This window comes from Sus scrofa, chromosome 9 (assembly GCF_000003025.6).
Source record: "Sus scrofa isolate TJ Tabasco breed Duroc chromosome 9, Sscrofa11.1, whole genome shotgun sequence".
NCBI classification, from domain to species: domain Eukaryota; kingdom Metazoa; phylum Chordata; class Mammalia; order Artiodactyla; family Suidae; genus Sus; species Sus scrofa.
In genome coordinates this window covers 90,757,452-90,783,244 of record NC_010451.4, presented here as the reverse complement: position 1 = coordinate 90,783,244, position 25,793 = coordinate 90,757,452, and the positions used below count along the sequence as shown (strand labels likewise).

Below are 25,793 nucleotides of genomic sequence, written 5' to 3'. Positions count from 1 at the left end.
ACTCCTCTAGAAAATTTCCCAGAGAGATTATAACAGCCCTGGTTTTACCCTTCTTTTTTCAATCCAAAACAGATCCCCAAAGAAGTGGCTGACATCTTTAACGCCCCCAGTGATGATGAAGAGTTCATCGGTTTCCGAGATGATGTTCCCATGGAAACCCTCTCATCAGAGGAGAGCTGCGATAGTTTTGACTCACTGGAGTCAGGGAAGCAGGTATGGGTGCCTCCTCTCAAGACAGGCATGTTTCTGGAATCCTGGATCTTGGCTGGGTTAGAGCATCAAGTTAATGGCTGAGCATTTTATTCGTGTTATGCCTTTGTGTTTCAAGAAACTGCTGAGAGTACCTGGCTCAGTTTTGCTGTTTAAATCCAAGGACTTTTTTTCAATAAAGGGGACCTGACTTGATCAAATTCATTTTCTTTGCTCCCTTGGGCTGTGGCTGTGAGGCTGTATTCTGTGTGCTCCCAGCTGGTGCAGGAGCGTGTGGTTATTGTCAGACACTTGGCTTCCGAGCTCCTGCAGCTCGCTCTGTCTGACCCTCACTCATGGAACTGCTGCAGCAACCATTATTCTTTTTATTCTTTCTTTAATCCTTACGATCTGTGGCAGACACAAGTGACATTTCTAGAGGGGGAGAGTCCTGGAGGTTTCTATTGTGCCTCACTTAGTAAGAGCATGGCCAAAGTATCCAGCCTTCTGTGGCATTTTCTTCTGAGTTCCCCGTGGCATTCAAAAGTCCTCATTCTGCTTTTTTTTTGTTTGTTTGTTTGTTTTTTGGCCGTCCTGTGGCATATGGAGTTTCCAGGCCGGGGATCAGATCTGAGCCTCAGTTGTGACCTATATGGCAGCTGCAGCAATGCAGGATCCTTTAACTGGGCCAGGCTGGGGATAGAACCTGCATCGTGGCACTGCAGGGATGCTGCTGATCCCATTTCACCATAGCAGGAACTCCCCTCATTCTACTTTGACCATGGCCTCTCCTTAAAGGCTGTGAGTTAAACCCACCTAGCTCCCACTGGGCATGGAGAGGAAGGGAGGCAGTTCATTGTCTAAGTGACGCACCTGCTCGATGCCTGCGTATTCGGTCCTCACCTTAGCTGATGCCTCTGCAGTATCAGACCTCGTCAGCCACCTGCTTCCACCTGCCTTGGTCTCTTTCTCTCTTACACCTTTGTTCCTTGTTGTCATCCCTTTGACTTCCTGTCCCTCTACGTAGATGTTCTTCACGATTTTGTCTTCAGACCTTTCCACTTAATGGAAAGTAACTAGCCTGGCCTCAGCCCTTGCCTCCTGGCTCTTTATGGCTTGGCTCTTCTTTCCAGCCCCAGATGTATTTCTGACAGCCACTTGGATCCATCCTGATTGTTCAGAGGAGATGGGAAGCTCACCATTTCCCCGCCCCTGGCTGTCTTCCCCACGTTTATCTGTGAATTTGGGGTTCTTGACTCGTCCTGTTCCTCCCCATTTTCCTGGACTTCCTCGCAGTTACTGAATCTTCTGCCCTGTTCTTCCCCTCCTTCCCCTCCCTCCTCTTCCCTTTTCAGCCACCGTGGTTCTCATAGCCCTGGGCACAGGTGGAGAACGGCACTCTGGTCGCCATCCTCCCTTATTCAGGGATGGCCAGTCCCTCCCTTCGAGGCTGGTCAGGCCGGGAGCGGAGCCTGTTGGAAGTGCTGTGAGTGGCATTCTGAGCAGTGCAGGATGTGAGGCAAGTGCCAACCTGAGCCTGGTGTGCAGGAGGCAGTAAGAAACAAAGCTGCTGCTCCTGCTGCTAAGAAAACGGCCACTGCTGCTGCAGTCAAGCCTGTTCACAGTCCACCCTGCTCCCCATTCTGATCCCAGTGTTTCTTAGCCACCCATGGCCATATGCTTTTCATGCAGAGTGAGTTGAATTCACGTTCCTCCCTGGGAGGGTACAGGTGCTGTTATTATTCCTGTTGTACAGGTGAGGAAACTGAAGTGTAGGGAGAAGTGACTTGTCCAAAGCCCCACATCTGAGAAGTAGGCCAACTGGGGTGACCCCAGTCCAGGAGCCCATTCCTCAGCCTTGTGTCTTCCATGGCTGGAAACAGGAAACTGCCTGTTGTTCCGCAGAAAACCAGAAACTCCATCCATCCATCCATCCCTTCTGCCTACACTGTTCCACCCCCCACGACCCCGTGTGCACTGGTCCTCGCTCTTCATCCTGTTTGTGTGCTCTCTCAGCATTTTCTTGGTCTCTACCCCAGTTGAGATCCAGTTCAAATGCTGCTGCTTTCATGAAGTCTTAGTGGATATTCTTCCTGCATCCCATGCTACTTGCATCTCCCTTCAAAGCTGCTCCTCGCCATGGCGACCTGTGAACCTGACCACTTCCTTACTAAATGACAAACTCTGTGGTGGAAGGGACCTCATGTGGAAGGATGCTCTCCAGCTTCCCTGGCCCAGACTTACTTGGGTTATCCCTTTCCTCTTGGTTCACGCATCCAGCACCTGTGAATACCCAGGGGTGGCAATGAGGTGGGATGCTTGTCTGACTGGTCCAGCCACCTTTGCAGTCTGTCCCATGAGCTTCAAAATTAGAAAAGTCACCACTCTGGCAGCAACTTTTGTGACCTGTTACTTGCTTATGTTCTGGGTCACGGTCGGTGTAGATTACCAAGGTCCGTAACATGTTTGTTTGTTTTGTCTTTTTAGGGCCCCTCCTGTGGCACATGGAGGTTCCCAGGCTAGGGGCTGAATCAGAGCTGTAGCCGCCAGCTGACGCCACAGCCATAGCAACGCCAGATCTGCCGTGTCTGCAGCCTATCTCACAGCTCACAGCAACGCTAGGTCCTTAACCCACTGAGCGAGGCCAGGGATCGAACCCGTGTCCTCACCGATACTAGTCAGGTTTGTTAACTGCTGAGCCATCACGGGTACTCCCCATAACATCTTTTAAAGAATAACAGCCAGATACTGAAGAGCAAATTGCCGTGCAGGGGTTGTAACCAAGAATGTAAGAAGCTCTGTGGAGTGGAAGTTTGCTTTGCACAGACCTCCTTTAAAGACACTTCCTTCCATCCTGTGAAATAAGGTGAATGAGGTCACAGGCCTTGGCTTAGGACTGCGGCCGAGTTGTTTTTCTCCATCAGAAGCAGCCACCGAACATGCCGATCTTTCCCAGGCTGACTGCCGCCCTGGGAGAGCGGCTCAAAGACAGAAAGAGCCGGAGGACTGGCAGGTCAGAACTTGCTGCTCCAGGCAGGGACTCTGGGTAGACGATGACAAAACGTGAACAGAGACCCCCCTGCCCTGCTTCCGCCTGCGGGGACCGGCTCGGGGCTCTCGAGGCAGACATTTCCTGCCCTCGGAGGTGGTGGGTTTCCTTGGGAGCCAGTGGGGCACCATTCTTCCTTCATAATAACCCCGGACCTGCTGCCTCCCGCCCCGACCCCACACACCCCTGGTCCATTTTAACCAGAGAGAGAAGCTGCGTGAATTGCACGCAGCATGTGCAGTGGTGGCGACGTTGGGCTCCCTGGAACACGATTTGAATTTCACTTTAAAGAAACTTCCCTTTTTGTATGTGAATTTCTTTTCTTTCTTCTTCTTCTTCTTTTTTTAAAAGCAGCTGCACCACAGCTATCAACAAAGGAACAAAGTAATTTAGCTCAGAGCACACTCACTCCAATTACCCATAATAATTCATAGGAAACATTTTTAAGCTTAAAAAAACGTTGGATACCGGCATTTCTTTCTCTATCCCCCTGGAAGTTTTTCCACTCGTCTGTTATATCTATTTTTCTCCAGAGATTATCTGAGCTCAAAGAAGTCTATAATTAAAGTCAGAGAGAGGCAGGAGGGGAGACAGAGATTCTCCAGCCGAATGTGGTGTGATAAGGGTCACTGCTATATTGGGTGTGGGAGGGAGAGGCGTCAGAGGCAGCTGGGGACATGGACTCCAGGCCTGGCTGCCAGCTTGGAGGAGGCTGGTTTGTGAGTCTCCTTTCACTCCTGCAATTCTTGTTTTTCCCTCTCCTTTCTTTCAAGCACGCCATTTATTTGTGTGAGTTCAAAAGAAAGAAAAAGTCATTATTGGACCGTGTTTTTTTTGAGTCAGCCATAGAACCCCTTTCCTTGGGTTTACTTGCTCCCTGCCGGTGGTGCCTCCTGCGGGAGAGAGACTCTGGGGTGGGAGCGTTGGGGCCTTTCCATCAGGCCCCCGTGGCCGTGGGTCCTGGAGCAGCTGTCTCCGCTCGGCTGTGAGGGTGTGTGGAAGGCCCCAGTCCTTTTCTGCAGGGAAGCTTGCTGTCTGTGAAGGAGGCTTGCTCAGCCTGGAGGAGCCACTGTAGACAGCAGTTAGAAAGGTAAGCGAGGAGTTCCCGCTGTGGCCCATCAGGTTAAGGATCTGGCATTGTCTCTGAGGCAGCTTCAAGCCTGGCCTGGCAACTTCATTTAAAAAAAAAGAAGGAAAGCCAAGCCAGCCTTTGGTAGGCGAGGGGAGAGCCAGGTTTTCTCCTCACATCTTCTATATTCTCCCGTGCGTTCTTGGTTCTTGGTGAAAGCCCTCATGCCTGCTGGCCTGCCCTAGCCAGAGAAGCTGAAGCTGAATTCCATCAGCACATGCCAGTCACATAAGCTGATAGAGGCAGGGGCTACTCCGATTTGTTGAAATCGTTCAGTTTGTGTTTGTACATTTCCATTTGTACATGGCAAATATGTACATAAGTAGGTGTGTTTCATTGTGGTAAAATAGACACAGTGTAAAATTTACCATTTTAATAATTTTTAAGTGCACCTAAGTCCCCAGTTTCCTGCCTGCAAGACACCAAGTGTCGTTAAGTACCATCCCGGTGCCAAGCTGCCTTCACCATTATCTGCTTGAGAAGGTTTTCATCATCTCGGACAGAAACTCTGTGCCCATGAAACAATCACTCCCCACTGCTCCCAGTCCCTTCTGACTTCCATTCTTCTGTCTTTCTGACATATTTGTATTTTTAATTTAGCAGGAGGTGCGTTTCCATTCCAAATACTTCACGGAAGAACTAAGAAGAATTTTTATAGAGGACACTGACTCAGAGACGGAAGATTTTGAAGGATTTACGCAGAGTGACCTGAATGTTAATAGTTCCTCAGAAGTAATGGTAATCATTAGCCACATGAGGCAGTGTGGGTTGCAGTATTTTTAGTCCTGTTTCCGAATTGTATTGTTCCTTGCAAGGAGTCACTTCACAACTGAAACGATAACTTCTTTCTTAAGGAGCGGCCCAAGAAATGGCAAAAAAAAGACAAAAAAAAAAAAAAAAAAAAAGTGAATCCCTGGTCCAGCAGTCTATCATTCTTATAGAGGAAATCCCCAGGTGCCTTTGGAGTTTGGAGGGATGTGTCCTAGGCATCCCTTACTGTCCTTTTTGTGTGTGTGTGTGTGTCTTTTTAGGGCTGTATCTGAGACATTTGGAGGTTCCCAGGCTAGGGGTCGAATTGAAGCTGTAGTCACCGGCCTATGCCAGAGCCACAGCAACGCGGGATCCAAGCCGCGTCTGCAACCTACACCACAGCTCATGGCAGTGCCAGATCCTTAACCCCCTGAGCGAGGCCAGGGATCGAACCCACAACCTCATGGTTCCTAGTCGGATTCATTTCTGCTGAGCCACGACGGGAACTCCCTTTACTGTCCTTATCAAATAAATTTTTTTGAGACTCTTTTTGAGCCTCTTTTACCCAAAAAGAGGAGGGTCTCTGTGGGAGCCACAAGTTCCTGAAAGTCATTTCTTGTTGTGTGCAAAGTAACGTTCTTAGGTTTGGAGTTAATTGGGCAGAACTTTAGCTGTGGCACCAACCTAGAGTGTTCTCTGTGCTGACGTGCTTTTTAATGATAACGGTGACCTGGGCCTGCTGGCTTCCTGAGGGAAATCTGCCCTCAGCACTTCGCCATCAGAGACCTGTTGGCTGATCTCTTCCTTTTATTCTATATATTTAGGCCGGTTTACTGCTGACCAGTATTTGAATTTCAGGCTCACTTTGAAGAGCCTTTGGATCTTTTTCGGCATCAGAGTGTTTTCTTTTTTCTTTCTTTTTTTTTTGTCTTTTTGCCTTTTCCAGGGCCATTTCCCATGGCATATGGAGGTTGCCAGGCGAGGGGTCGAATTGAAGCTGTAGTCTCCAGCATACACCAGAGCCACAGCAACGTGGGATCTGAGCCATGTCTGCAACCTACACCACAGCTCATGGCAATGCCGGATCCTTAACCCACTGAGCAAGGCGAGGGATTGAACCCGCAACCTCGTGGTTCCTAGTCAGATTCGTTAACCCCTGCACCACGACGGGAACTCCCAGGGTGTTTTCTACTAGCTGAAAAATAGCATTCATTTGTCTTAAAACATCAGTACACCGTCTTCTTCCTGAGTAACAAGGTGAGGGATAAAGAGGTTAAGCCTTGTCAGGCTCAGAAGAGCCCAAGGAACCATTTCCGGTGTGGAACTTATATAGATTAAATAAGCTGTAACCAGTAGGGTTGCTTTGTCCTTCACCTTTTTCTGGGATGACTTAGGGCCTGAAAGCCCTAATGGTAGGCTGCCTTGCTTGATAGTGATTTTCTTCTATGAATAGCAGCACGGAGCTGTGCCAACCTGTAGGCTCCAGTGCAGCCCCCTCGCCCCCTTGGCTTTCTCTCCCAAGCTATTTGCGTGGCAGTTCATGTGTTCTGGCCAGCACGTCTCCGGTTTCTTGCCAGCAAGCCACTGAGATCCTTCCAACCCCTAATGGGTATCATCTACTCTTAGTGACTTACGTATCTTCTGTTTTTTAGCTACATAATGTTGGGATATTCAAAGAATCTATTTCTAGCATGGGAAAGTTAACGACTCCAGAAGTCTTTTTTTCCTCTCAGAATATGATGAATTCATTACATATAGTGAATTGTGACACTTGATACTGACTCTCATAGACGTCATAGCTCAGGGCAGGTCCACCCACATACTGTATTTTAAAATTCAGTGAGAGAGGAAGCCTTGTTGCCTCCCCACCCAACCTCCTGCCCACCCTGGTGAGACCACTTTTTTTTTTTTTTGGTCTTTTTAGGGCCGTACCTAACCTCCAGGGACATATGGAGGCTCCCAGGCTAGGGGTCCACTTGGAGCTACAGCTGCCAGCCCACGCCACAGCCACAGCAGTGCTGGATCTGAGCCGTGTCTGTCACCTCCACCACAGCTCATGGCAATGCCGGATCCTTAACCCACTGAGCGAGGCCAGGGATCAAACCTATGTCCTCATGGATACTAGTTGGGTTCATTAATCGCCGAGCCACAACAGGAACTCCGAGACCACCTTTTTGATGCTGGGATGTGACTCTACCTTGGTGTCATGTGATTTTGCCAGATGGGAAACGCCTACGGCCATGGTGCTGGTCCCCGTGTTCTTCCCCTTAGGTCTGGGTCTCCGCTGGTGTTTCCAGTATGCTCTTTCCTGACTTCAGCCCTTTGTAGTAAGCTACTCCACATGGTTGGTAAAGAGAGGCAGGCTGGATGACGATTATGATAAATGAATAAAGCTAGTCAGGGGAGCTACTTCCTTCAAAGTCTCCAACATCATCTTCTGAAGTAGATTCCTCTGCAGCTCCCCATTTGGAATTCCAGTGCTCTGGACCTGGAAAGTTGAGGATATTCAAATAGATAAATCAGAACGGTAGTCCGTCTTCTTTCTCTGCCTGGCTTGGTGTGGACGGACACATACACCAAGGTTTGGAAGTTACCTGCCGTTTTTCCCTCCCTCTGCCTTAAATGTTTAACTTGAGTCCAACTGAAATTTCGGAGGTGGTCACCGAGGACGAAGCACAATCACTTAAGTCAGTCCCAGGCCCCTCCTCGTGCTGTTCTCGGCTGGCCTCACAGCAGGAGTTCCCGATGGAGGTTCCCAGGCTGACCTTACCAGCCTGTGATCAAGGATGATGGCCTTGCTCTTGATACTTAAACCCATCTCTGCTGTGGGTTTAAAGGCTAAGAGTCCTTTGCATCTGAGATGTCACCCGTTATCCCCTGGGCCATTGCCCTCTGTTCTTACTGTGTTCTTCTCACACGTAAGACTAAGTTTGGTTTTAATGCTGGAGACCTGCACCGAGTGGAGATTGAAAATTGGGGCGGAGAATTCATGAGCTGTCGGCAACAGGTGCCTGCAACCATCCGCAGAGCTCCCTGCCTGATTTTAGCCCCTGGCTCTTACAGAAAAGGGAGGGGGGCTGTCCTTGAATGAGGACCCAGCATGTCCTGGGGATGGCGTACCCCCACTGAGCCTGATGGCAGGTCATCTGCCTGCTCCCTGGTCTCGTCACTGAATTGAGGTCACTCCTGTTACTCTTGTTCATGAGTCCTGTTCCTGCTCTTGAGGGCCAAATGGTATTTTATCTGGGCACTGAGCACCACATTTTTACCTGAAGATACGTCTTAGGTCGTGAACAGTCCCATATATCTTGGCTCTCAGATGTGCCAGCTTGGTTGGTCCATTGTGGAGGAGCCCCACCGTGTCAGCGTTTTGCATCTAGCCTGGTGCTCTCATGGGAACACCGTCTGCTCATGGGTGTGGCTGGGCCAGAATACAGAGTAGCCTGCCCTTTGATTTTGTCCATCCACTGACTGAGTGTTAATTGAAGAGTTCAGGAGGCAATACTAACAGGAAGGCTATGTTTTTAACTGTTTACTCTTTCCCTAAAATAACGTCGGAGTGGTTCTAAGGTTATGTCTTTCTGAAGGTCCATTATAGGCAGTGTCTTTGTTCTTTCATTTCCTTAGCTCGTGGAGTCAGATCTGAGTGATGACGGTGAAGCATCTTTTGTGAGTGAGGAAGAGGAAGATGATGAAGAAGCAAAGGCTACGTCTAGAAGAAGCAGGCCTAGAAGAAGCAGCATTGGTCTTCGAGTAGCCTTGCAATTCCCCACCAGGAAACTGGCCAAAAAAGCCGATAAGAACACCTCCTCTGAGCCGTTGTTTTCTGGCTCACGCTTACAGGACAATAAAAGAGCAATTCTTGGAAGGAAGACAAGCTGCAAACAGAGGAAGGAAAGGGAAGATTCTGCCTCTGAGTCTGAGGATGACTCCAGGGATGAGGGCCAGGACTGCTCGGATGCTCTGCTGAAAAGGACCATGAACATCAAGGAGAACAAAGCCATGGTAAGGCCGCTGAGCTCTGCTGGGGCTCCCAGGGCTGTGCCCCCATAGCCGCTGCTGCTTTGGCTTTTATCAGGAAGTGTGCTCTGGGTATTGTGGGTTCTCTCTCTTTGTTCTGGACCCCATGCACTCATCACCTGATTAGCTCTGGTTTGGAAACAGAGACTCCCAGGACCATGTTTAGCCTCCTCCATGGTGCCCTGGATTAATGCCATTACTCTTAATCAAGTTAAGTTGCACTTATGCAGTGGTATTTTACAGAGAAGAGAGGGCCTGTTCCCAGCAGCAAGAAGCAAAGTGTAAGTGGGGATGTTGCGAAGCCCACTTAGGAGTTATGTTGTGCATGTCAGGCAGATGCACATGACTTCACTCCAGATGCTGTAGTTTCAAGACATCAGCAGAAGGAATGAAAGAAGTCTCGTATTAAAATGAACCAAGCAGTTCTGAATCCATTTAAAATGTTTTCATGAGAATAATTAATGGACCAAGGTAAAATCTTTATGTGTATTTGGTTTTTCTGTATGTAGCCAATAACTCTTGTTTGCTTTCTGGTTTTTTATGTAGAATCAGAAAACATAATTCTATCACTCATATTCACATTTAGTATTTTGGTATATTTTTTCTTTGAAATACTGTGTATGCAGTCTCATTACATGTCTACTAAGTCATGTAAGAAAATATAAAACCTACTTTTGGGTGAAATTTATCCAAAGACATATTTATGCTTAGCTAAGGGGAGTTTTTAGTACTGTATCTGTCTGCATCTTTAAAATAAGAACTATGTTCTTCATGATTTTTTAGTGATACCCATAAAAGTAAAAGAAATCCTAATTACTTTTTTTTTTTTTTTTTTTTTTGGCTGCAACTGCAGCATGTGGAAGTTCCCGGGCTGGGGATCACACGTGTGCCACAGACATGACAATGCCAAGTCCTCAACTACTAGGCACCAGGGAATTCCCTAATGACATTGTTTGATGGGCATAGTCATGCCTGTTACTTGGGTGTCTGTAAATGTTGATTTAGAAATATTTTCATGGGTAAGTAATTAACCAACTTAAAGGATCAGGGTTTTGGCGCTCTAAGTTACTGTCAGAATGATTTAGTTCAGCCTTTTCTGTTTTGACGTGATGCCACTTGATGCAGGTGTCCAAAATGATTTGGTGCAGAGTCTCACTGCTCATCAGTGGCCCAGTCATGATTCCAACCTCATGCTCTAGGCCTTGGACCTTCTGGGACAGTTTACATCATGTCCTGTCCTTACATATAAGGGACGGGCATAGAATTTATTCCTCTGATGATATCAGCATCTTACCTGTGGAGCTTAAACGCTCTACATGTGAGGTTAAACGGGTAACAACGGTTGGGATCTTATGTGAATGACTTTCATGGCTGCAAAGTGGCAGGCTTGGGATAAGGTGTGGGATGGAGTGGACTTGGCAATGTTTACGCGAGATCCTTTCTTCCTTCCGAACTTCAGCTTGCGCAGTTATTGGCGGAATTGAACTCCATGCCAGATTTCTTCCCGGTCCGAACCCCGACCTCGGCTTCTGTAAGTGGAACTCCTTATCGTAACTGATTCCAATCCTGACGCACAGGCTGGGTTCCCAGGCGGCTGTCGTGGCAGCAAGCAGCCCGTTGCGCGTGTCTGTGCTCTCGCTTGCAGAAGAAGAAGACCTCGAGGCGGGCCTTCTCGGAGGGACAGATCACGCGGCGCACCAACCCGGCCCGGAGCGCACGGCCTCCCGACAAGTTTGCTCTGGAGAACTTCACCGTCTCGGCCACCAAGTTCGCCGAGGAGTTTTACAGTTTCAGGAGGAGGAAGACGATGAGCGGGGTATTTTCTGACCATAATAAACCAGTGCTTCTTGGTCTGAGCCAGAGCTCCTCAGATGGGAGCGTTCAGCCCGGTCACCCCAGGGCTTGTCCAAAGCGCTGAGGTGCCGACTCGGTAGGTCTGCAGTGAGGTCAGCAGCAGCCGACAGGCTGCCTAGCAGCCAAGATCCTGGCACCGCCCGTGCTGCCAGGGCCATGCTCGAGAAGAACCCAGAGTCTGAGCCTGCTCTTGGGTGAGGGTGTAGGCCACAGAGAGGGTCTTTTCTCTCAGCTGAGCTGCTGCTCAGTGGTCAGGACCCCAGCTTCCTCTCCGGTGGAGACTTAGAAAGGCCTGATAACGGCTCCGGGTGGCTTCGTGGTTCTGCTTGTGGAAAGCACAGTCTTTCTCCTTTGTGTCTTAGTAGATCTACTTAGGGAAAGTAGATCTCACTAAGAATTTGCATGATCGTAACTTATCGGGAGTCCCAGGCACTGGACTTGGACAATGAAATCCTTCCTTGTTTTAAACTGTCTTAGGAATGAGGAGTTGCAAGTGCTTTCAGTCCAGAGCAAGAAACTTTGGCCCCTTCCCATTTGTGGTTCTGGCTCTTCCGTGTGGGTCACTTCCCTGACCTCAGAGAGTTTCCAGCAGGTGACATTTAATGTCCTGTGTCACCTTGCTGGAAAGAAAGCTTCGCACTTGGACAATGAAATCCTTCATTGTTTTAAACTCAGTGTTGACTGACTGAATAAAGGATTTCAAGGAAATAGAAGAGGGACATAATGAACATGAATGCTGCTAGAGCTCTGAGGAGTTTAAAATGTTTATGAATTTTTCTTTTTTTAACCACTCAAACTATCTCATGCCAAGTTCTGCTCTGGCTCTTTCTGCAGGGGAAATGCCAGGGATATAGACGACGTCACCGTGTATCTTCTTTTCGGCCAGTGGAGGATATCACCGAAGAGGACTTAGAAAATGTGGCCATAACCGTTCGAGATAAAATCTATGATAAAGTTCTGGTAAAGTAGATCTCACCAATAATTTGCATGATTGTAACTCTTAGCGGGAGTCCAAGGCACTGGACCTGGACAATGAAATCCTTCATTGTTTTAGACTGTATCTGAGTTTACACCCTTGTGCCGACTCCCAGGGGCTTGAAGGTGGGCTCTTGATATGGAGGGTCAGCTATAACTGGGCAAGGATGGACGGCAGAGGTGTAGTTTCTTATAAAAGCACGTTTATAATTGTTATTATCTTAATCATACAGTTTGTATGTTTTAAACATTGGAAAAAATCATGTGCTTCTTGTATAACCAGTAGGAAAAACTAAAGCTTGATAGAGTATCTTTGGTTGGTAGGAAATGGGTTACATTTTTTTTTTTTTTTTTACCAAATTTCATTTATTTATTTTTGGCCATGGTGAGCAGTGGCTTGGTGTGGGATCTCAGTACCCAAGCCTGGTATTGAACCCAGGCCATGGTGATGAGTCCTATCCACTAGACCCCTGGGGAATTCCTACACTTTAAAAATAATGGTGATGTAGAGGCTGACTTTGTAGAGTTTTGCATCATTTTTAGATAATGGGACTGTGTCTTAACGTAGTATTAAAAGGCTTTCAGTTTAGTTGTCCACATTTTAAAACTGGGAGATTTTATACTGGACATAACCGGATTGGTAGGATCTGGGCTGCAGCCACGTGACGCCACCCGGGGCTCAAGGCCACTCAGTAATGCCCTGGGGGCTCCAGCCTCTCCCATCATTTTATCTCTTCTGGGCTCCACGCTCCATTTCATCTGGTCCCAGACCTAAAAGTACTTACAGACTACCAGAGGGTGCTAGCGTTTGAGGCAGAGAAACAGCACTGTTCGGGTCTAGGGGAGAGGCAGTGCAGTTTCGTGCACTTGAGAACGTCCATGTGGGCTCATGGGCATCCCCTGTGAATGCCACGTTGACCCACTCACCGCCGCCTCCCTCAGGGAAACACCTGCCATCAGTGTCGCCAGAAGACCATCGACACCAAGACGGTGTGTCGGAACCAGAGCTGCGGCGGGGTGCGAGGGCAGTTTTGCGGGCCGTGCCTGCGGAATCGCTACGGGGAGGACGTGAGATCAGCGCTACTAGACCCCGTGAGAACAGTGTTCATTCGTCCTGGGTTGTGTTGGTGAAGGGAAGCGGGCTGACAATGGCTCCTGGGGCCCTTTCCTGGGGATGGGGGACTGCAGAGCTCTGGTTTCTATAGACCCCTCACCACCCTCCTCTTATCCTGCCTCTTAAGACTCTGGCAGAAATGAAAAACAGGGTTTCCTTCTAGAAAGAGAGCAAGCTGACCAACAGGCAGGAGAAGAGAGTGTGTGTGTGGTTTTCCAGAGTCGAGCCAGGCTTTCTTAGAGTTGTGGTTTGGTGGTGTGTCTTTCCTCCAGCAGCTATTTACCTTGGATTTGCCTGGGCCAGGCCAGGCAGGGGGCTGTATTGTGTGGTATAGGGTGCTTTCTGTGTGCCCCTGCACTGCTGGACGGTTTCAAGTCTGTTAGCACAGATTATTTCATTTCAGTTATTAATTCATTTAACCTCATGAAGTGGGTATATAATCTCCCAACGCCTTGGTTCCCTCTGTAAAATGAGACATAATATGATGGTTGGTATGTATGCCTTTGAACCTGGGCAGTCTGGTTCCAGAGTGCTCTTAACCAGTGCACACTGCAAGACTTCTTCTTGCAGCAGTCGTGGGGTAAATATACCGTTCCCAGTTTGCAGCAGCATTCCACTGTCCCTCAGCTTGAGTGACCTGAGAAACCCTCTACTCTGAAAAGCAGGGCCGACTTCCTGGGTGTGTGACCTGTGAGGTCTGAGGTCGTAAGGGGCCCGGCCCTTGCTCTGAGACCTGAAATTCTCCCCAAGTTTTGAACCGATGTCTACTAATTATGTACCTGGTCATGTTTAAAACCAATCTGTTTCAGTGTTTCTGCATGAATGATTTGGGTGATCGGCCTTTCGGGAACATGCGAGAGGAAAGGAGACAGGAATACACATCCCGGGGGGGGGGGGGGGAATCACCCAGAGATTGGAGCCAGGCTTGGTCAGAGCCTCGTCTTGAGGGAGCCATCGATGACGGGCGTGGGCGTTTGTGCTGCCGTTGCTCTCCTAGGATTGGATCTGTCCTCCCTGCCGAGGCATCTGCAACTGCAGTTACTGTCGGAGGCGTGACGGCCGCTGTGCCACAGGCATCCTCATTCATCTGGCCAAGTTTTACGGTTATAATAACGTTAAGGAGTATCTGGAGAGGTAAGCCTCCCAAATCAAAAACGGGGATTGTAATTCCCCGGGTGCAACAGGGGAGACCCCTCTGGGCAGGTCGTTGCCTTATTTCAGCTGAGCCGTAACAACTACCCTGAGTGCCAGCCATTCTTCTTTATCTGTTGGCATTGGGAACGCTCCGGACTGGGATCCTTCTCTATTAGGAAAATTCCTTCCTTGGCTAAAAAGTTCCCCTCCTTGTGTTAAACAGTAATAGGTAAGCAGCAGGCTGAGGGCAAGCCGTGAAGGCCAGAGGCAGCCCTGACCCCACTGGCAGAGAGGGGAGGCGTGGGCCACGTGCACTGGGGACAGGAGGTGGGGTTAGGGATGTGGGAGTGAGGTCAGTCCCCGGGGAGGTCCTGGCTGCCAGCAACCTGTTGCAACTGTGGATGCAAGATAAGGACTCAGGACTGACCTGGCATCAGGAGACTGGTTTCGGACCTCGCACCCTAAAGGGTTGTTGTGCCTTGAGCCTAGAATGCTGCTGTGTTTTTGCCTCCATCCCACTAATGTTTCCCATTTTTTCTCAGCCTGCAAAAGCAGCTGGTAAAAGATAATTAAGAGAAGGAAGAATCAGCCAACTCACCGGGGACTACTCCGCAAGACATGCCATTTGTGCCTAAGATTTCTTATGGTTGTATTTTTATATAGATTATTTTTTGTAGATCTAAATACTATTTTTTAAAGATTGTTTACGCTTCACAAAGGATTTCTCAGGAGGACAACAGAGGAATCTCCACACATGTATACCCAGGCCTGTTTGGATACAGAATTGTTAAAAGCATCTGCAGATGATTAAAAAGCACGGTTTAAATGGGGTGGGGTTAAAGTTTCAGGTAGGTTCCAGAGGAAATATTGTATAAGCAGCTCTTGCCTTTGACACTGTTGAATTATGTCTGTTGCATTGACCTTCGACCTCCCAAACAGTAACTCGAGGCCAGGCTGTTACAGGGGTCACATCCCCTTGAGTTTACCTTATCATGAGTGACCATAGTTCAGACCATGCAGTTGCTCTTTACTTAACCTGCTCTGGGTCATTGGAAATTTATATTGAAGAATGTTCCCCTAAATTACAAAGTGCAATTAACCGCAGAACTAGAGTCTTATTTTTACTAAAAACTTGAAAAGTGGACTGTCACATGACTGACACTGGAGGCCTTAGAGGGCTGCTAGGCAGCAGGAGTGGCTGGCTCTTCAGAATTTGCCCACTGCCTGGGGCCAATTGCTTCTCTCTTTTAAAAGAATATAAGGGCTAATTTTTAAAGATTTTAATGTCTATAAGAACTAGATACCACGTGTAGATTGGGAGACTTCCAACCACATTGTTTTTGAGGTTCAACGTAAATGTGAGAAATACTGTACTTTTTTGTGTTGCGGGATGAGGGCGTCAAGGGGAATTAGGGAAAGCTAAAAAAAAAAACATGAATAAGATTCTCAGTAGGTGTCCTATATGTTTTTCTACATTTGGTTCTTTTTGTCCCCCTTCTCTACTTTTCAAGGATGGTATTTTAAACAAAAATGCACATTTAAGTTACTTAAAAGTTACATAAGCCGGAATGTTTTATGCCTCTTAGAAAGAATAATTACTGTGCATGGGAACAATGGCAGAGCCTCACTGTGCTCCAGCTGAGCCTGGAGGAAGAGGAGTCCCAGCGCCAGGGCTGTTTTATGCTTCTAGCAGCAGAGCCACGCCCGCCAGAACCCACTTGGCCGTCTTCTCTTTGCTCTTCAGCCTGAAGGTCCACACATAGTTGGGGCCCCTCATTTTGGTTCTATACACAGGACACTCGTAGGTGTGTTTGGTTTCCTGTCTGTCCATGGGGATGGCTTTTGCAAAGATGACTGGCATCGCGGACCTTAACTCTTTGAGGTGGGCGTCAACAATGGTTCCTGACTGGCTGTCCCACCTGGCACCTACGGCAGAAACACAGGGGTTGCAACTGGGCTGCATGTTGGTACCAATCCTCTAATTGTTGGAGGCAATAAATATTCCGGTTTTGTCACATTACTGCCTGTCAGTGGCTTCCTTGCCAAGATGGCCCATGACTCAGGTGGCAGGGGCGTTAAGATACCTACTGCCCCAGGGCCATGCATATAAGCATAGACTCGCTCTTGTTCTAAATGTGTGAACTACTCTGTGAGCAGCAAATAGTTTGCAATCAAAGGTATAAAACTTGCCATGAAAACAGATTCCAGACACACTAACGCAAACTGGTTTGCCCTCCCTTAAAAAAAAAAAAAAAAAAAAAAAAGTGAATCTACCTGCTTATGGACAGTAGCCGTCTCTAGTTCACCACATTCCTTCCCCAGTGCACCTTCTGCGGCCAAGTTCAGGTCACTCATTTTTATCACCTACTTGCCTTTAGACATCTGAACCTGTGGCCTGTGCCTCAAATGAGCATCTTTTGGCAGAGACCCAGCAGTTCTCAAAGTGCCCTTTAGGCTAAGAGGAAATGCTTTCCAAGATAAATGCATGGCTGAACACACTTGGAAAATAGTGCATACTCTTCTCCGCCCTCCACTCCCACCTTAAACAGTCACAGTATGGACTGGCATCTTAAAGCCTTAGAGAAGTCTGGTATTTCATGACAAGAGTGAAGTTACTGACAGTTTTTAGAAACAGCTTTTTTGATTAAAGAGCAAAATAGGAGTTCCCATTGTGGCCCAGCTGTGGTGAACCCGACTAGTATCCATGAGGATGTGGGTTTGATCTCTGGCCTTGCTCAGTGGGTTAAGGATCCAGCGTTGCCTTTGGTTGTGGTATAGGTCGCAGACGTGGCTTAGATCTGGTGCTGCTGTGGCTGTGGCGTAGGCCGGCAGCTGCAGCTCTGATTGAACCCCTAGCCTGGGAACTTCATATGCTGCCGGTGTGGCCCTAAAAATGGGGGGCAGAAAAGGCCAAGTTAGTTCAGTGTAAGTCTTAAAGAGATAACTATTACCCTCAATCCCTTAAACTCTTACACTGGATAGAGGTCCTAGCATTTAAACTGTTTGAAAGCAGGAAATGAGGTAAATAACTGCTAGTGTGAATACATGCTGAGAAATGGGATAAATGAAGAGCAGAAACCAACTTGAACCTGAGTGAGAAGGTCCTGAATGTAGTAAGTGTACATGTACTCCCCGGGGCGCCTTACCTTCCAGGAGGAGCCCGTGCAGGTATGCACCTTCCCTGGGGGCGTGCCCGTAATCCTCCTTCATTTTTTTGGTAACGTCAATGGTCAGGCACATTTTATCCAGTGGCCACTCGTTTTTCCGTGCCATGGTCTGCATGATTGCTTTGGGAAGTGGGGGGGGGGGGGGGACAAAGTCACACACTTAAGGGCTCCAAGAGCCACCAGTAAGCCAAGAAGCATCTACCTGAGGCCTGCTTGGCCCCATGGTTCTTTTTTCGTTTTTGGTTTTTTTGGTTCTGGGGCATTTCCACATGGCTACCCTGGTGCAAGACTGGGAAACAAGGGCCTGCAGGACCACCTCACTGCTTTTGCGAATGGAGTTCAACTGGAAGAGCCATGCCCTTTGGTTATGGCTCCTTTGCTTTAGCACCACTGGGCAGAGTGGAGCCATGCGAGACCGTGGGCTCTTTGACAGGAGATGTTTACTGGGGTGACCCACATCCCATCCCACCCCACCTGGCTGCACCTCTCCTGCTTGGCATTTTATGTCCCTTGCAGTGGCACTGTCCCTCCTCCTCTTCTGTAGTGGCTGCCACAGAAAGGCTGGTCAGCAGGGCAGGGGGAGTGGCGCAGAGGGAGCCAGGCTGGACCTCTGCTAGGAGCGCGGCTCTATCAGCACCAGGGGCCACCCTGCCCCAGCCCTTACCAGTTAAGAAGGACTGAGGGTTGAAGAAGCCAGAAAGCCACACCACAGCTGGAAGGGCAAGATCTTGCGTCCAGGTATCGAGTTCCCGGCATCGCAAGAGGAGATCATTAAACCTGGTGAACAGAAGGTAGGAAGAAACAAATTTTTTGGTAATGAAGTTTTCCAGTAAGATGAGACTGGGGAGGGGGCGGTTGGGGTTAAGGTAGAGAGGTCCGCAATGGATGTACAGTAAAACCGTTAACACTGTCCCTTTAAAGGGCTAGATTATGTCCTGTTGAGATTTTTTTTTTTTTTCCTTTTTATGGCCACACCTGCAGCACACGCAAGTTCCTGGGCCAGGGATGGAATAGGAGCTGTAACCTGCAACCTACACCACAGCTACAGCAACACTGGATCTGAGCCACCTCTGCTACCTATGCCTCAGCTTGTGGCAATGCTGGATCCCTAACCCACTGAGTGAGACCAGGGATTGAACCCACATCCTCATGGACACTATTTCAGATTCTTAACCTGCTGAGCCATAATGGGACTTACTGTCCTGGTGAGATTTTTCTATCTCACAACTGTTACCACTGGGGACAAGAAATACTGGGAAGTGTAGGGAATTCGGCTCCATTTATTCAACCACTCTTTTATTTAGATCCTTCCAGTACTAGGTGGTGATTGCACAGGTGCTGTATGATTTGGGGTGACAACCGCCAACAGGGAGGTATGTGCAGGGTACGTGGGGACACTCAGGAAAGAGCACCCTGTGTCTGAGGATGGGGTGGTGGGAGAAGGCTGTGATGACTGTTACAAAGACCAGAATTGTTGGGAAAGGCAGGAGCAGAAGAATGTCTGACAGTAGGCTTACCACGTGCAGTAATTACCTGAAAGCAAGAAAGGAAAGGTTATTAAGGGAACTAACCACATTCCATCCACCTTAAGCCTGTGGTTTGAGAAAGTGCTGTTTTTACACAGGTTCTCTCGTCCTGTCAGCACAATAATTATGCAAGGTAGGAACTACCCATGAGGAAGGTAAAACATGCCTATGAGGAAGCTAGCTTACAGTGGCTAAGGAAAAAATGAACTTCTTTCATGAAATTAGGAGATACATGCAACCTTGAAAAGTAGGTTTAAAGAGCTGCTAAAAACACAGTGGGGAAATGGAGCAGCAGAGGTAGGAGATGGAGCACAGAGAGGATGGCCCAGCCTGAAAGCCAGCAAAGCAGTTCTCCCGGGGGAGGGCTACATGGGTTCACACTGATGCTCCCTGGGACCTGGTTTTGTTCAGAGTGGCAAAGGATGCAGGGGGTTGAAGGAGGAATCATCCTAAGAAGCAGAGAACACTTGTGTGAGTTTGGGCTGTGAAGGAGGAAAGGCTTAAACATTGACATTCCAATAGGGGTCACAAGGAAAATGCCTGCCAGCTTAGAACAAGGCCCTGGGCCCTGCCCCATATTAAATTCTTTCAAGTAGCTGGTTTAAGGAAAAGTTACCTGAAGATAGATCCCACAAAGAAGAAAGGCAAAGTAAAGAACAGGAAAAGCAAGGATTGGAAAAAGACTATCTCAAGATGTCACAAGAAGATAAACATTGCAGCGACAAGTTTTTCTAAAAAGGAAGTGTGTGTGTAACAAGATGATCGTTTAAAGTGATCAGGTAAGGAAAATGAGGAAACTGGAAGATCTCAGAAGTATAAAAACAATTACAGAAATGAAAGCAAAAAATTAGGCAACATAAGGTAGAAAAATAAGAAAACCCAACAAAGTGAAATAGAAATAAAGAGTTAAAGGGTTAGAGTGAAAAGATGGATGCTGAAATCAAACAGAACACATATTTTCTAGTATGATTCTAAAAGAGATTGAGTTTTCCTAAGTTACAAATTTAAATCTGTAGAATCAGGGACATACGTTTCAAGAAAACGTTGATATGCAGTAATCACTTCTAAGATGTGTCTTAATATCGACTGTGGAGATAGAGAATCTCCTAGATAGCCAGGAAAAAACTCCTTTCATAAGGGGGAAAATTATATCAGCTTTAGACACCTCCACAGAGCATCTGATGAGAGAATAGAGCAAGGCCTATAAAGTCCTCTGACAACGAATAGGTTAAATTGTTTTTATAAGCAGCTACACTGTCATTTGAGTATAGCGATGACTGATCATTGGGCACCCAAACCCACCAGTAAACAGGAAGATCGAGAATCCAAAAAGTAGAAAAAAGAAATCTGAAATACTCCTAATACATATTTTACACTGTAAGGGGAAAAGTAATAGTCATAAAAACAGGAACAAGGTTTTGAAACTAGGTCAGGTACTTTCCCCTTCCCTCAAAATAAGCAACGTGAGACTAAAAAGTGACGTTAGACTGTGACATCTCTAAACTTCAGGGGAGAAACAGTAGACAAATGAACAGGAGACACCTGAAGATACAATGAAGACCTTGACTAAATCAACCAGAACACAGAGACCCACAGGTTGAAAGAAGGAGCTTTCAGGCAGATGAACATCATGGAGAGACTGGGCAAAGCAGTAGGTGGAGGAAGGAGGGCTGGGAGCTGTACAGGGTGGAAGCAACCATGGACTCACATCTTTAACAACACCTGGTACCAAGTGGGATGCATTTTTTAAGATCACACCTAAATAGAGCAGTAAAAATTACAGAACATGAAGGATTAAAAGAAAAACCCCAAAAACATCCCCGAGCGAACAACTCAAGTTGTGAAGGAATGACAAGGACGTTTATGAACAGACTCGTCAGCCGTAATAAATGCCAGGAGACAGTGCAGTTCAAACTTTGAAGTTCAGAGAAAATAACTGTATCTAGACTTTGCCACCTAGGTAAACTATTAATTATGCGTGGGAAGGCAGTAAAGAGATTTAAAAGAGAGAATACCATTTATTCCCCATGCTATACGGCCGAAAGGTCTGCCGTGTACTTCATCCTTGAGTGAAATGAAGACGGGATGCAGGATAAAGGAGACTTGGGTGAGATGCACAAAGAAGCCATGAGGCTTCTGCTCTTACTGTTGTCTCAGTGATGAGGAATGGCATTTTTGTCTTCTGTACCTGAAGGTTCCAGAGGAAATCTGACTGAAGTCAGGCTGGATTCAGCAGCGGAGAGAGCCTCCAGCCAGTTTCTTTCCCTTCCTCTTTGCCTTTTGTGGTTCTGAGGGCATGGCCCCAATATGGCAGCTGCATGTCTTTAATTTTTACCAACCAGAAAGGGGCTCACTTTTATTTTAGAAATAAAAATAAACAGGACTCTATGCCAAAGGAATAAAAAAAAGATGAGGAAAAAAAGATATAACTAACTGAGTGTGCAAACACTCTCTCAGGAGATATCCCTTTTGTGACTATAATCCAGCATGGCAATCTCTGGATATACTCTTTATGGTGAGAAAAAAAAAATGTCATCTAACATTTTTTTGATAGTGCATAGTAGCTGAACAGTGACAAATCTCTAGGAGCCTCAGGTAAAATAGATCATTTTGTTATATGATTTTTAACACTGGTTTCCTGAATGATCTATATTCTATACCACTACTGATTTATAACTACATTTTCTCAAACATATGTCAGATTCACCATAGGCCATCTTTGCAAGTGAGCTTTACAAAGCATCCTAAAAAGATTGCCAAGGGACAGTCTTTCAACAGCCAAAAATAAGTCAAATTTCTTTTTGTCTTGAAGTTGTAGAATCTCATGGCCAAAGCTTAAATGGTTTTACTTAAATTTGTCATGTAGACAAATTACTTATCTATAAATAACTTATATAAAAGTATTAATATGTGGATTGACTTGGGAGAAACATGAAATCCATCTCAGTTGTCTGTAAAGAAGAGATATTAAGGAGTTCCCATCGTGGCTCAGTGGTTAACGAATCCGACTAGGAACCAGGAGGTTGTGGGTTCAATCCCTGGCCTCGCTCAGTGGGTTCAGGATCCGGCGTTGCCGTGAGCTGTGGTGTAGGTCACAGACGTGGTTCGGATCCCTCATTGCTGTGGCTCTGGCATAGGCCAGCAGCAACAGTTCCGATTCGACCCCTAGCCTGGGAACCTCCACATGCCCCGGGAGTGGCCCTAGAAATGGCCAAAAAAAAAAAAAAAAAGGAAGAGATATTAATACCAGTTCTGCCCAAGTCATTTGGATGAGGAGAGTTTACTTGGAAATTAAAGCACAGGAAAACAACTATGAACAAAGAAAGTGATATGTGCTATTAAGCAAAAATAATTAGTAACTATAAACAAAACAAAAATGCTGTGGGTTTAAAATGAAGTTGAACTACAATTCCAGACCAGAAGAGGTTAATTGGTCTAAAGGAAAAAGTATTTTATTTTATTTTTTTTTGTCTTTTTGTTGTTGTTGTTGCTATTTCTTGGGCCACTCCTGCGGCATATGGAGGTTCCCAGGCTAGGGGTTGAATCGGAGCTGTAGCCACCGGCCTACGCCAGAGCCACAGCAACGCGGGATCTGAGCCGCGTCTGCAACCTACACCACAGCTCACGGCAACGCATTAACCCACTGAGCAAGGGCAGGGACCGAACCCGCAACCTCATGGTTCCTAGTCGGATTCGTTAACCACTGCGCCACGACGGGAACTCCAGGAAAAAGTATTGACTTTACGTCGTGTTAGAAAGTGTTTAGGGGAGGAGTTCCTGTCGTGGCGCAGTGGTTAACGAATCCGACTAGGAACCATGAGGTTGCGGGTTCGGTCCCTGCCCTTGCTCAGTGGGTTAACGATCCGGCGTTGCCATGAGCTGTGGTGTAGATTGAAGACGTGGCTCGGATCCCGAGTTGCTGTGGCTCTGGCGTAGGCCGGTGGCTACAGCTCCGATTGGACCCCTAACCTGGGAACCTCCATATGCTGTGGGAGCAGCCCAAGAAATAGCAAAAAGACAAAAAAAAAAAAAAGAAAGTGTTTAGGTTACAATGTCAAGAGTCTTCTTAAAATAATAGAACATGGGACAACTATTAAACTGACAGGAAAGGTTAGAAAAAAAGTTAAGAAAAATGTAGACATTAGGAAGCACAAAATAAGATGGTGGAAAAAAAGTCCAAAAGTTACTGTATTAAAATTTAACTGTAAATAAAAATCCTTCTTTGCTGGAAATATAAAATCTGATTTTAGATACTCATATCATTAACAAATCTAGCGAGAGGTTTTGCCCCCTCTTCCCCGAAGCCATGCTTTGCTGCCACCTGTGGTGTCTGTGTATCTCCCACAACAAACATCAGCTTGCCTGGGGGGGGGGGGTGGGGACGGGGGGGGGGGCGGGGGCAAAGCAGTGCCAATCTACAGGCATTTGGAATTCTAAGGGGATCTTCCAGTTTAAGGATCGGAGCAGCATTCTGGTTCATGGAAGAAAACTTCAGGAAAGTAAGGGTAAAGAATCTCTACATGGGAAAGCCAAGACTAGAGACAGCCTTGTGAATCTTCCTGTATTGACTACCAAGGCCAAGTGGTAGTTGGATACAGCCTTCAGGGAACGATTTCTGTCCCTGGCTTCGTGGCACACCTCTGCCGTCACACCCACACATTGAAGGCAATCTGGTTCACTGCATGCCATTTAAAAAGTTCACTATGAAATGGCATTAGTAATCACTGGCTTTGAAAATAAGGGTATAAGGTGACATGCAAGTAAACTTAAGGGTACTTTCCATGGCCATTTGAATCCTAACAATTCAAGGAGTTGTGAACAACTCTTATTTTTCAGATGATAAACTGAGGTTCGGTATTGTGGCCAAGATCAGATAGCTAATAAGTAAGAAGCTGAATTCGAATCTTGTTCTGGCTCTGACTCTGACTTTTGATTTTTGCTTTTGAAGCAACACACCAAGGAAACAAGCGAAACAGTTATAGCAGACTACTATCACAGAACACAATTTTCATTGTTCTTAAGGCACAATTCAGAACACTAGACCAGCACTGAGGCTGACAGGCCACCAGGATAGGCGTGGGGCAGCTTACCACTGGGCCAGGCCATAAGTAGAGGGATAAGCCACTTTGCTCCAAGTGTCTGGTACAGCATCATAACTCAATGCAGACTGCTGGGCTTCCATATCAGGAGACAATGTCAGTTCCCCCTTGCAAGGAGAGAAAAGGCCACATCATGAATAGCTTTTAATGTGGGGAAGTTTGCTCTAGTTCCCCCCCCCCACCCCTTTTTTGGCCGTACCTATGGCATACGGAAGTTTCTAGGCTAGGGGTTGAATCAGAACTGTAGCTGCTGGCCTGCACCACAGCCACAGCAATGTGGAATCCAAGTTGCATCTGCGACCTACACCACAGCTCACAGCAATGCTGGGTCCTTAACCCACTGAGCAAGGTCAGAAATTGAACCCACATCCTCATGGATACTAATTGGGTCCGTTACTGCTGAGCCACAGTGGGAACTCCCTCTAGGCCCACTTTTAAACTCACCTTCAAACCAAGGTCTAATCGTTGAAGTGACACACGGATTTCCTGAAGGAGAATATTCATCCTCTCACATTCTTGGAAGCAAACAAGAACATAGGGGCTTCTGTTTGGATTTTTTTGCATTATCTCTGCCATATTGAACTCTTCTGGAAGTTTCTCCAAAATGTCCTCCAAGACATTCTTAACCTTCAATCATTAACAGATGCAGACATTTAACTCCTTTTATTTAATCTTTGGTCATGGTGGCCATATATCCTCTATTTTCTAAGTCTAAGAATATATCATACAACTCCCAAAGATGCTTGCTAATGAGTTTAAAATATGTCTACTAACTCCCAGAGTAGTACTGTCAATCACCTCAGCTTCCCCTGAATCAGTGCAACTCCTCCTCCTCCTCGACATCCCATGATCTAGTCAGAGAGGTGCTACTCTTGGTTTGCAGTTTATTCGCTGTTAGCACTTATGGAACATAAGAACTGTCATCAACTACATTTCCTTTGTTCATAACGATATGATCATCAGACATCAACGTTTGCATAGCACATTTTGCAATCTGCTAATTTAAAAAATCACTGACAAAGTCACATGAACCAAAGATGCCCTTTAAACTTGAGCTCATTCTGGTGAGTTTGTGATGCTGCCCTTGCAACTGACACATCCTAAAATTGGGGAGGGGGGCAATTTGGATCAATACTTTAAACAACAAGCAAGCCTCTCTCTTGTAGAGCTGTTGCCCTAAAGAAATGATTTACTTACCAAAGATGTGCATATGTACATTAAGTATTCTGATGTGGATATTACTCTAATGTGAAGTTTTATTGAGCTGGGAAAACCAACAGATACCTAAGATGGACAAAAGATTGGAAAATATTGCCTGTCTTCAGCCTCAGGCAGCTTCCCCTCTTTCCTTGATTTCTTGGATTACTGCCTGTAGACTGATGTGCTGCTTGCACATTGCTTTAGCATCCTGGCAGGTTATTTGTCAGATCTTGAAATCTTGAGCTCATTTATAGCAGCAGAGTATGAAACACTGTGTAGTAGGGAAGTTAGGTAAAAGAATGGTTTAGGATGCAGAACAAGCTTTTGACAAAATTCAACACTTGTTCTGATAAAAACTCTCCAGAAAGTGGGCGTAGAGGAAACCTACCTCAACATAATAAAAGACATACATGACAAACCCATAGCTAACATCATTCTCAATGGTGAGAAACTGAAAACATTTCCACTAAGATCGGGAACCAGAAAAGGATGTCCACTTTCACCACTACCATTCAACAAAGTTTTGGAAGTCCTAGCAATGGCAATCAGAGAATAAAAAGAAATAAAAAGAAGCCAAATTGGAAAGG

At 46.7% G+C, this 25,793-nt stretch overlaps 2 protein-coding genes across 14 annotated transcripts in view; one reads left to right on the top strand and one right to left on the bottom strand.

The window, feature by feature from the left end:
* Positions 1–16,478, top strand: part of CDCA7L (cell division cycle associated 7 like) — a 40,521-nt gene extending 24,043 nt beyond the window's left edge. The window contains exons 2-10 of one of the 4 annotated variants that reach the window (XM_003482681.4): positions 73–213; positions 4,968–5,105; positions 8,745–9,122; positions 10,597–10,668; positions 10,783–10,953; positions 11,826–11,951; positions 12,909–13,058; positions 14,078–14,214; positions 14,757–16,478. In XM_003482681.4, the coding sequence (XP_003482729.1) occupies positions 73–213; positions 4,968–5,105; positions 8,745–9,122; positions 10,597–10,668; positions 10,783–10,953; positions 11,826–11,951; positions 12,909–13,058; positions 14,078–14,214; positions 14,757–14,787 (1,344 nt within the window). In that variant the 3' untranslated portion in view covers positions 14,788–16,478. The remainder of the gene's footprint in view (positions 1–72; positions 214–4,967; positions 5,106–8,744; positions 9,123–10,596; positions 10,669–10,782; positions 10,954–11,825; positions 11,952–12,908; positions 13,059–14,077; positions 14,215–14,756) is intronic. The other 3 variants (XM_013989572.2, XM_005656682.3, XM_013989573.2) reach the window with 3 other exon arrangements.
* Positions 14,918–25,793, bottom strand: part of DNAH11 (dynein axonemal heavy chain 11) — a 348,284-nt gene continuing 337,408 nt past the window's right edge. For 8 of the 10 annotated variants that reach the window (XM_021063432.1, XM_021063430.1, XM_021063433.1 and 5 more), the window contains 5 exons: positions 24,451–24,633; positions 23,998–24,113; positions 18,046–18,158; positions 17,361–17,501; positions 15,893–16,140 (listed from right to left, as the gene is read on the bottom strand). In XM_021063432.1, the coding sequence (XP_020919091.1) occupies positions 15,893–16,140; positions 17,361–17,501; positions 18,046–18,158; positions 23,998–24,113; positions 24,451–24,633 (801 nt within the window). Of the gene's footprint in view, positions 16,141–17,360; positions 17,502–18,045; positions 18,159–23,997; positions 24,114–24,450; positions 24,634–25,793 lie in introns of all 10 variants that reach the window. The other 2 variants (XM_021063431.1, XM_021063429.1) reach the window with 1 other exon arrangement.